Source organism: Aphelocoma coerulescens, chromosome 1A, assembly GCF_041296385.1.
Source record: "Aphelocoma coerulescens isolate FSJ_1873_10779 chromosome 1A, UR_Acoe_1.0, whole genome shotgun sequence".
In the NCBI taxonomy this organism is placed as follows: Eukaryota; Metazoa; Chordata; class Aves; order Passeriformes; family Corvidae; genus Aphelocoma; species Aphelocoma coerulescens.
Window position 1 is genome coordinate 56,612,218 of NC_091014.1, and position 11,697 is coordinate 56,623,914.

The 11,697-nt window shown below is 42.1% G+C and overlaps 1 protein-coding gene across 2 annotated transcripts; it reads right to left on the minus strand.

Annotated features, from left to right (window-relative positions):
- Positions 1-1,266: 1,266 nt before the first annotated feature.
- On the minus strand, positions 1,267-11,626 carry FBXO7 (F-box protein 7). Of its 2 annotated transcripts, XM_069002924.1 has the most exons (10): positions 11,367-11,510; positions 9,717-10,020; positions 8,672-8,732; positions 8,505-8,518; positions 7,023-7,164; positions 6,467-6,550; positions 5,293-5,385; positions 4,134-4,310; positions 3,435-3,472; positions 1,267-3,083 (listed from the first exon to the last, which is right to left on the minus strand). In XM_069002924.1, exons 1-10 carry the CDS (start codon positions 11,486-11,488, stop codon positions 2,679-2,681), a joined length of 1,440 nt encoding a protein of 479 aa, XP_068859025.1. In that variant the 5' UTR covers positions 11,489-11,510; the 3' UTR covers positions 1,267-2,678. The 2 variants fall into 2 exon arrangements, with proteins under 2 accessions (XP_068859025.1, XP_068859026.1); XM_069002925.1 differs by having other exon boundaries at positions 8,505-8,732; positions 11,367-11,626.
- Positions 11,627-11,697: the final 71 nt, after the last annotated feature.

Genomic DNA, 11,697 nt, shown 5'->3' on the forward strand with positions numbered 1-11,697 from the left:
CATGGAAGCCAGGAAACATGAGTGGGTTTGTGTGTTTGGATTCACCCCATTCAGTAGCTCGGACACAGCTACGACACCCAATTGTATCCACCACCTGGAAAATTAGTTTACATTTCACTGTTTAGCTACAAACTGAGGAACACCTTGACTTTCTTGTCATAGCGAGGTGTGGTATTTCAAGAGGAATGGAACACACATTCCCAGGCAAGCTAAGGTCCAAAAGAACAGCAGTCCTACTTGTAAATGCAGTGGTATTTTACTATCTTCCACTAGTCACAAGCAGGTACGCAAGACCTCACACCTTGTGTATGGCTCAGTTGCTTCATCTGGTTAAAGTTTCATGAATAATATAAAACAATACACAGAAAAGCCAAGGATAATAGTTCCTTATTTCCAAGTGACTCTTAGTAGCAACCTTTACAGTGCTGGATACTGATGAACAGCACAGGTAAGGAATGCTCACCTTCAGGCATTTCATCTTTTGTGTTTCTCTTTTGCAGTTTGCAACAGCAATGACGCAGACACTTGACTTAGGCAAATAAACAAAGCAAGCAGCTAGTTTTCAAGTAGTTCCTACATTTTGTCTTCTAATTTTATACTGTTGGTCCTGAGATACTCACTTTATACCCTGTTTTATGAATAGCAGGAACTCCTCTTTAAGGAACTTTAGCGTTCCAGCTAAGTCAGGTTCCTTAATCTTTGTCTCACAATACCTTTACTACAATGTGAAGGACAACAAAAAAGGGAAGGAATATCTTCAGGTCACTTTGTGATTGTCTTCATGGCAAAAAGGGACCAATTCCAGAGCAGCACACAGCTTGCCAGCAGGGCAAACCACATGACTGTCATCGAGGCATTGGCAATGTGAGTACCACTGCCACCACAAAATTAACTTCTCACATGCATTATGTGATCACTGTTCCCAGAAATAGCTTGGGAAAAAAGGAAAAGGATAAGTCATGAATTATTTTATCAGTTAAAGCTCTATAACCTTATCTGAATATTATTTATGCATTGCTGAAGCACTAATCACAAGGACAAAATTATGCAAGACAAGTGCAGTGTAGATTTCCCTTTTTTACAATCAGTGGAATATAAAGAATTGCTGTAAACTAAGAGATCTGACTATACATTTCAGTTGTGAAAGTTCTTTTGGAACAAAGCAATTCAACCACTGAAGGCAAATGTTAAAAGTTAAGGCTAATCTTGGTAGTGAAGGAAAACTATTGCTGTGAAGTAGAAAAGGGAAGAAAGAAGCAATACAACTTTTGACAGCAAAATAAAGTATTATATTTTACTTCCACTGGCAAAACTTCCTGACCTTACTGAAGTCAGCTGATTTTATACAAAACAAGATGAACCACTGAAATATCACCTGAAAAAGCACATAAGTTTTACTGATTAAATAGCTTGTATTTAACAGGAAATGTCATTCCATTTCCAGTTGGAATTTCAAAAAAGTTTTAGAAAATAATATCAGTTGTCACAACAGTCATCAGTACCATTTACATTTATAGAAACAATTAGATCAATCATCTTAAAAAATACATAAGAAATTAAAAGTTCTAGCAAAGTTTAGTCATTCCAGTCTTCCTTTAATTGAGCTCCAGCATCAGCCTGCAGGTCTCATCAGGAGACTTTAACAGTGGTCTTGTTAGCTGCTCATTAGTTAATAAGACAACACTTGAAAGGTGCTCATAACATGCTACAACACATTTCCTTTTGGCAAGATATAATCTGATACTTAAGTAATGGAATTAAACAGAATTTACTGAAATCAGAATTCATTCTGCTTCTCATGTTGTTGTGATCCCATTTCCACTGCAACCAGGTCAGCCTATTTAATTCTTTAAGTAAGACAGAGAGGGAGAAAAGATGCATTTTCACACCACTTTTAGTTCAGAGTAAATGTAGTCATGTACTACAGATCCTTATTTGTAAAGTCAAGGAGAAAGTCAAAAGTTTTGCTGCTGATTCTTTGTAAAATTGCTCTGCTTCTGCTTAGACTTCTGAGTTGCACCATAGCATGACTTTACTCAGTTGTTTGTAAAATGAATTTACTTGTGTTCTAATATTTCCATTGTAAAGAAAATCCCTTTGCTGTGTTCTTTGTGCATTAAGTAACAATACAAAAATGCTTTTTACCTAATAAAGGAAAAAGGAAACAACACCTTTAAAACTTTCCATGAACACACATCTACCGTAAGTGGCAGCATCTTGTTCTATGTGGTACATGGTAACTTTTTTGTTAATAAAGACTATTAATGAGTTGGGTAGATTTTAAACAAAACCCTTCATCCTGGCAATTTAGTAAAACTCTTCAAATAAGACAGACAAGTAGAGAGTTAGTATTTAAAGTGCTCTTTATCTGATGCAGTAAGGATTTGGCCAGTATCCTGGTCTCTAAGTAGCACTTCACAGACGATTAAGGGCAAGGAGGGGGGGAAGCAGAACAAACTGCTCTAAGTCCTAGCTCTGTGAGGAACAGACCTTAAGTGCCAGGTGGTACAGCACTACCAGAGCACAAAACAAACCCAGCCTCTGTGGTTGAGACATTACCATGCACATATGTTCTTGAGACAATCTGAAGGCAGATGTTAGTGCCTGGGATTTGCAATCTCCTGCAGTTAGAAAGCAAGCTCAGCAACTACAAAACTCCCAGCAGGAAAAAGCAGCAATCAAATGAATGCACGGCGAATGTCCATGGGGCGGCCCCGGCTGGGTCGAGGTGAAAACCTGTCACTGGGACCAACTCGTCCTGGAAGCGTGGGGTTTGCTCCAGGCAGGGAGCCAATTGGGTCAAAATGTGGTCTGAATGGAGGAAACTGACCTGGTGCTTCTCCCTGGCCAGGAATGAGTGAGTTAATTGGGTCTCCAACATATGGAAGCGTTGGTCTCTCATCATATTCTCCCCCAATGATCATTGGGGGATAGATTGGATTTGATGGGAATGGGTTAGGTGGAAAGGGATTAGGATAGAATGGGTTGGGATGAAAGGGGATTGGATGAGGTATAGGGGGGAGAAGCATCATGTGCCTCCATCTCAGGGCCTCCTTCTTCTGTTTCAACTTTTTCTTGTATAGCTGCAGACAGAAAAAAAGGCATTTTTAAAGCTAAGTGTTCCAGCTTCAGCATCTGCATTCCGTTTTACGGCACTTTTCAAAAAAGCACTCCTCACCAGTCTGAAAACCCAGAGCAGCAATTCCCCTGCCCACCAAAGACCAGGCACAGCATCTTTAGATCTCTTAACACACAATTTGAGCACACACCACATAACTTGTTGATGCTCCTTTCCCCTAGTCTGACCGATATGCATACACAGAAAACCACACTTTGAAGCTAAACTTTAACTCAAAGTTACTGTCTCCCAAAGTCTATACTTAATTCTCAAACTAAGATTGATTTCAGAGAAATTATATAAAAAAGCCACCTACTTCTTTCCAGTCTGTGTCACGAGGCCTTGCAATAGGATCTACAAAGAGAAGCAAAAAAATTACAAAAAGCAACAGATCTTGTGCCACAGATACCTGCAGTTTGTCAGAACTCAAAGAATAACCAAGATACAAAAAACCACTTTTGGTCAATATGTCTTTGCATAAAGATAATGCATCTTAAAAAATATAAAGCTCCAGGTCCATTCGATAGGTAATCTACTTGCACACACATTCAATATAAAGCATCATCTCCAAATGTTATTAAACAGAAATCCGAGAAACATTGCCTTTGCCTTCTGACAGCACTTCCCTTGATTACCTTTGTTTCTTCATTCTCTTGAGAGAAATTGAAGCAGGAATGTATCTTCACTTCCTAAAATATGCAGTAGCCAATACAGCAAGGTAGCAAAGGAGACAGATGAAAACAAGGAAAGCCTGCACCACATAATGGGAAGAACCACGTGGAGCAGCAGTAGTGGCTCAGAAGATTGCCAACAATTTTCCTTGGCAGAAAACCGTGCATCCCCCTGAATCACACCTGACCAGCTGTACTGACTAGTATCACAAACAACTGCATTTACTCACAGTGTTTAAACATCATGATTGGTTGCCTGAGGAACCTCTTATCAAAACCTGTCAGACCTAATCCCTCTGTTAACAATGAGAATGTAACCAGAAAGAGATGTGCCCCGACATTACCTCGGAAATCCCGCAGATACATAAACCTCCAGAGAAGCTGGTCATTGGAAGCTGTGTAGAGATCACGGCAAACAGCAGAGAGAGAGATGAGGGAACGGACATCCAGAAGTCTGAAAATCCGAAGCTTGAGCTCAAGAGGAAGGACCACTAACCCAAACACATCTGGTAAGTTCAAAGCTAGAGAAAGAAGAAAGTAAGTTCAGAAAAAAATAGAGTAAACTCAACACTGAGGTAGTGGTTCTATCTCTAAAGACCCTAAAAGAAAGAAAGAACACTATAATCTTCCCCTTACATCCTCTCCCTTTGATGCCTGAGTTACATCACTTTTCTGAGCAACTACTGTGATGTTGCAAAACAGATCTCTTACAACTCTAACTACACTTGTAAGGTGCACAAAATAGGGCAAATGACACTTTATACTGAGCACTACGCCTAAGAAACATTCCACACACCGAAGATTGCTTATAGGCTACAGAGCTAAGGAATAAGTAAAGAAAAAAAAAGACCTGCCCAACTTCATGAGCTCGCAAGAAACCAGAAATACAGGGCACATGACTCACATAAAACCTTCATGCACTGAAGTCTAGAGGGAATTCCACTGAATTCAGAATACAAAGCTGAGACCTTTTATGGCAGTAACTATGCAGAGAAAGCCTGGCTTCCTACTGCTTTACAAACACCAGCCTGGGTTACATCCCACTATCCTCTCCAAGCCCTCAATGACCAGTTCCTAATAAGACCACACCTGAGGTCAGACTTCCAAATATGATGCTAAATAAATTTTTCTGTTTTGACAAAGAAAGAGATCAAAACTCAAGAACTACTGCTACAAAATTACTGTAGTAGGATTTCCTCATCATTATGCATGGAAAACAGCCACTCCATTTCCATCTCTGAAGTGAGACTAAAGCAATCAAAATTAAAACCAGAATTATATTAACATTTTCTGAGTTACAAAGATTAATATTTTTAAGTTACAAAGATTAATACTTTAATGCTAAATTTCTTTAGCATGTATATATTACTTTGTGTTTAGTCTTTATATGCCTATCACTGAACAGCTGTTTCTAACACTTTTCCTTCAAGCCTTTAAATAGACCCCCTTCCTTCCATCCTCAAAAATTAAGTACCATCTCTAATTGTAAATATTTTCTCTCACCTTGTCGGGCAGCAGCCAGGAGAGAGTAAACCAGCTGGTCTTTAAAGAGACGGGATAATTTCTGAAGATCTTTGTAAACACCTGCAACCTTCTCTATCAAAGAAGAGAGAGAAAAAGCTTAATTTCAAGAGATTATAATGCAAAAATTACATAAGAATTACAGTGTTCTTATTAGGACAACTTCAATCTGCTTGTGATCTTGACGGGAGCAGCTCTGCTGCTAGAGTGTAACTATCCTGCAACAAGTCAGTCATTGACAAACTAGAGACCAGTTCCATGGTCAGGCTAAGCTTCCCTGTGGCCTTAAAAAGCACAGTTAAGGGAAAGACCCGAGTTCTCTGGAAAGAAACCGACTCTGAAGCTGTCAGAGCTTCCTTTGTCAGATTTCAAAGCTCCTGCCCTACATAAACCTATGTTCTAAAAGCCTGCAAGCTTCATTTCTCTGACAGAAGTATTTTTCTTTTCTGTTCCCTGAAGAAAGAGGAGCCGGGAGACTTTACTGGTGTATTGGACACATTTCAGCACTCAGTTCTTCCACAGCCTTTCAATTAGACTTGTACATCAGTGACTACACAGAACATAGGAAACTGAGTCAGCCTGGACTGCCAATAAAGCAGTTCATATCCTGAGAATGTAAGGGTGGTCAGGTCTGTGCTCACAAGGATCTACATCAATCTGCCCTTCTCTCCTCCCTCACTTTAGTCTTCCCTCTAATTCTGCCACTCTGGAGAAACCTAGATGGTCAGCACATGTTTCCTGACAAAAAGAATTTAACTACGGTGCCACAACAAGAGTGGAGGTACCATCAACTTCTGAAGTCCTGAGCTGCCAGCCAGAAAGGGGATATCACCCAGCACTGCTGTCCCAGAGATGCACACATGTGCTTAAGACCTCATAAATAACAGGCATATGGGCCAAACTGAGCTTTGCGAGGTTCTTTCCTTACGTTGTTAATCCGAGAAATACAATTTGTGCTAACAACAAAGTATGAGTAAATGGCTACACTCCAAATTCCTCTTACCACAAGGTTACGACTAACCCAAATGGTAACCACATTTTTATTCTTTCTTGCTATTCTGTACCTATCTGGTGCTCTACTACAGCATATTCTTACCCACTGTGTCACTTCTTTACTTTTCAATTTACTACTATGAGTATCATAGCTCAGACATACCTGGGTCCTGAAAGCAAACAAAGGATGATGGCAATAGCTGGATTCTCTTAACACTTTTAATCTCTTCATTGATTTTTAATGTTGCTACAAATACAAGAAAGAAAGACATTTCAAAATTTAAAAGCCAGTGAGACAACAAAGACCACTTCATTACTGAAGTAATACATTAGTCTGAAATTGTAAGTCTTGCAAATAACATAAAAGAAGCCAAAACATTGTAGCTGATGCAAATCTACTTCATTCATGTCTGGCAATGTGTACCAAAGTTCCTGTGAAATTAGACAACAAACATATTTCCACAATATTGCAATGAAAAGGCCAGGTGAATCCCCTAAGGATTAATCTGTTACAACAACTGGGAAAGAAACAGTTAACACAGAGACTAGAAATGCCAAGAGTATTCAGCATCAGGAAGTGTCATCTCCTGCACCTCAGCAACCCAAGTAATAAAGGTGTAATTCAAAGCAGAGCACACAAAGGACACTTAAGTTTTCTCTTCCTAAACAATGGTGATACTTTGGAATGTGCATCCAGGATAAAGACATTACTGACTTACCATTAATAGCAATAAGCTCTCCCAGAGGCACACAAGTCAAACCAGCAGAACCTTCTCCACAAAGGGGATGTGTGTACTGTAGCTTATAAATACCATTCCCTCTCCATTTCTCTGGCATAGAGACTGCCTTGGCTTCTATCCCCTACAAATGCAAAGGGGTAACAAACACACTGTCATACTTCTGCAATGTGCCAATGCTGAGGGGTGAGAAAAGGATCAGAAGTTAGGAAATGGCAGAATGATGCTTGTAATTCAACTCTTAGGTCAGTCCTAATGCACATTATGACACAGTGATTACGAATATGTGTGATTCTACACTATTTTCCCCAAAACTAACAACAAATCTAAGTGAAGTTCAGTAAATTTTTTGTCCTGATAGGAAAGGACATTCAGTGAGCACTCACACCTATTTCTTTAAGACACATCCATCCATTCCAACATTCTGACAATTCCACATAATTAACTTGCTGTACAAAAAAAAAAAAGTTATTGTACCTTTTCTGTGAACTTACAATATTTGACAGGGCTTTAGAATCACAGTTTGAAGTTAATTAGAAAACCTGAGTCAACTAACAGGTTGGCTTTCAATTTTTCAGCATGAAGAGGCTCAGATAGAATTTCAGAGGTACTGATACAGATACAATGTAACCACACGTAAAAGTAGATTCTTTCTTTTCTCTTAAATCTGCAGGGCAATCACCTTTCCTACCTCCAAGCCTGCTCACTGACATAACCAAACTTCATCCCCAGTGGCAAATGTATTCTTTACATAGTATTTCAAATTATGGGGATGCAGTGAACTTAGCATATTTATTAAATTGGTATTGGTCAACCTGACACCCACATGTGCTTAGCCAGCCTCACTGCAAGAAAAAAATATGAGAATCTAAACACCTGCCCAAGACCAAGTCTTTTTCCACACATTCAGCCACATATTAGTAAACATAAAATGCAAATGCAAAGGGAAAAAAGGAATCCATACTTTGTACAGTCATACTGCCATAGGTGCTCGAGTATGATACCTCCATAGATTAGTAGAACCAAAGCCAAACATGACACTTAGTTGAATATGGAATTAGAGGCAGTGCTTTGGCAGACCTAGGCCTCATTAAGCACCACTTGACAGGATAGCACTGAGCCAACGCTGACTCTTAAGGCAGTACTTTGGGGAAGTGCTACAATCTAAGCACATCAGCACATGCTCAATAGTGAAAGGCAGGAGCAGGAGGTTCAGCCGGGTCCCAGTGAGGCTGAGGACCAAAAGAAACACAGGTACAGGCCTCTTCTTCCACACCTAAAAGCTGCTCTATCTTTAGCCTGAAGACTTTCTGGTCAGGGAAATTAGAGAAGCTGATCCTTCAGCAGCCCCTGCAGCCAACTGATATATACAAAGGCAGAAGCAGATCCTCAGATGCATCTTGTATATTCCACAGCTTCCCTACACTGACCCAGAAATTGCTGTTTGGTGGTGCACCTACCTACCTGAGGTACATAGCCTGTTTCCATCATGAGAAGATGAACCAGAACGATCAAGGCATCAGTGGCACTGGTACAGTCAGCAGAAAGGTAGAGCATCTCTAAGGAATGGGGTATTTCACCATCAGCAGCTTCACTGCACAGCATGGGCTCGGAGGGATATGAACCTGTACCTTCTTCCAGGTCAGCATCTTCTGGGACTAATCCAGAAGGAAATTCTAGGCTGGATCCTGCCTTCAGGGGAAAGCAAAAATACATTTGGTCAGAAAATTACACCTCTATATACATCAACATTATACATCTGCTTATTCCAGCCTGATTTCCCATACAAGTTGTACAGATTCACTATACCTCCATATTCTAGCATTCTAGATGGAGACTGGGACTATACATGTAGCCTTTGTATTTTTTAATCTTTATAATGCAAACCCTTCATGAAAGAGTCTGTTATTTTATTGCATATACTAACTAAAGACAAAGTGATCATAATATATTAAACCTTCATCTGAATTTTTGCAACATACACAGGAATAATTTAATCATTGTACTATCACCATTTATTTGAACTTATATATGCATATGTTCATATTATATATGAACAATATGCATGGCAAGTAACCAAAACGGTAACTTGGGCGGCCAACAAACACAACAGGCCTAAACAGCAGGGGTGGGGAGAAATCAATCAATGGAGTGCACCTGCTGCCACTTGAGGAGGACTGTGGCTTCATTGTAGCTTCCTTTATTCTACCAGAATCATAGGCTGTTACTAGTAACTCACAAAACTACAGACACTTTATTTAAAAGAACTAGAATGAAACCTGTAAGCAGATTTACCTAAGGGAAGGGTCAGGAAAGAGGGTAAAAAAAAGAGCCTATCTTCGACAGTGCCTGCTGCATCTGCTCCTATCTAGAATCAGTTTCCTCAAGAAGATAGCACTGAGGCAGGTAAGAAATGCAACCCTTACTTCCTTAAGCATATGTTCCAGCAAAAACATTTACTCCTGAAACACTTTGGGCTCTCTGAATTAGCTTCTGTGCCACAGTAAAATACAACAAGTAGAGATGAATTTCCATTCAAATAACTGAATATATATCAGACAAGTATAAGGAGCCAAATATTCTGAAGAGATTATCTCCTGTGTAGTACAACAACTGACACAACAGGATACCTTCTTTTTTGTCCTGTGCTGTACAGGAAAATTCTCGTGTACTTACCCTCTCATCACTCTCTTGAACTTCCACCTGAGCCTTCTCATTGTTAGACTGCTCATTCTGGCCTTCTCCTTTTGGACTGTTGGCCTGACTTTTGTTGGGGGTCAAGGTGGACGGCTCATGACCATTCTGAAGTGGGGGAGGAGCAGAAGGAGGTGGAGGAGGAGGTAGGCTGGGTTGTCCATCTGGCTCTTCTAGTAGTAAGCAAATCAAATCACCAGAAACAATCCCATATGAAGCTAAGGTCTTCTGATCCTCTGTGAGAGCATCTTTTCTGTTCAATGTTATTGAAAATGTGGTATCAGAACTGCAAAATAATTAAAAAAAAAAAATAAGGAAACGTGGTTGGCTGACCCTGGATAGCCACACACTGGACATGGCAATTGGTGCTTTGGTTTAGTTGACCTGGTAGTGATTGGTCGAAGATGGACTTGATGATTTTGGAGGTCCTTTCCAACCTTAATGTTTCTATAATTCTACAGTTAGAAATGCATACTGCATATTACAAGAGTATTGTGCCATGCAGCTTAATCCATTACTAATTACCTATATGTTAAAGAAATAGTGAGGGGAAAAAAAGATTGTATGAAATTATTTCCCCATATTTCTTGCCAAGTACATTTTAAGTTGCTGTAGCTGCTTGGTAAATAAAACTTCATTTACAGAAATTGCTCATAAAACAGTTACGAAAGAAAGCAAACAAGTGCCCGTCAAAATAGAAGATATCACAGCTAGGAAAACAAGCTCTAAATAAACTACTGCCTCAGATTATTTAAAAATAAATAGTGTTGAAGGCTCAACCACCTTGCTTTCCCACTGAGCTAAGCATTAATTTCAAAGATCAGCAGCTGTCCTATAGAATGCTGGCTGCAAATTAGGGTAATAAGATAAGATGCTTCAGGCCAAAAAAAAAAAACCAGAAACGAAACTGGTTAGCAGGGAAGCAGCTACCCAGTATCAGCTATAAAATACACCCACTGCAGCAAGACAAGCAGTAACTTCAGATTCCTCCTGCCCACACTGCTGCGTGAATCACCAGTGAAACACCAGCACGTCGGACCTAATTAAAGGTTTGTGATACAAACCCTTCAGCCACCATCAGAAAACGCTCCCCTTTTACAGGCGGTTCTTAAAGCGATTCTGCAGGCTTTACTCTCCTATGGAGGATGCCGTGAGCTCTTCACAGATAAAACGTTTATGAAACTTAAACCGAGATTCTCCAGGAAGCCGGAGAGACGTGTAAAACTGAGACCCTACAGCATTTTGTAACATAAGTACCGCGCAGAAATCTCAGTCAGCCCTGACCGAGCATTTCACGGCGGAGCACGCCCGAAGTTTTGCTTTCCCGTTCCGCAGCGACCAGCCGGGAAGCAGCGCTGCTCGCCAGCCGGGAAGCAGCGCTGCTCGCCAGCCGGGGCAGGCGGTCCCCTGAGCGATGCCATCCCGTGAGCGATGCCATCCCCGCCGTGCGCCACCGCCCGCAGCAGCGCCGCCCCCGCCCGCAGGGGGCAGCACCGCGGCCGCGGGGCCTGGGGGCAGATCCCTCCCCCCGCACCGCGTGGTACGGCCCCGCCGACCCGGGCCGCGCACGGCCGGCATCACCTCCCCCCCTCCCCCCGGCACCCCCTCCCGATGGTTCGCTCCGCTCGCTACCTGTACCCCCAGGCGGGCAGCAGGGCCAGGCGCAGCTGCGCGCGCAGCTCCCCCAGCGTTGGCTCCGCCCCCTGCACCTCCAGGGCTGCCGTTCGCTTCTGCAGCCGAACGCGGAGCTTCATGGCGGCAGCGGGACGGGGGGGGGGGGGGTCTCCGCCCCCACTTCGCGCCCCGAGCGGGCCCCGCCGGGCAGCGGCGGCGGGGAAGGTGGCGGCGGGGCGCGGGCGCAAGGGCTGCCGGGCCGGGCCGTTGTTTTGGTTGTCGCGGCCCCGCCTCCGGGGCTCGCGGCACGCCCCCGATCGCTGTCTCGGCGTCGCGCGTTGTGGCCTGC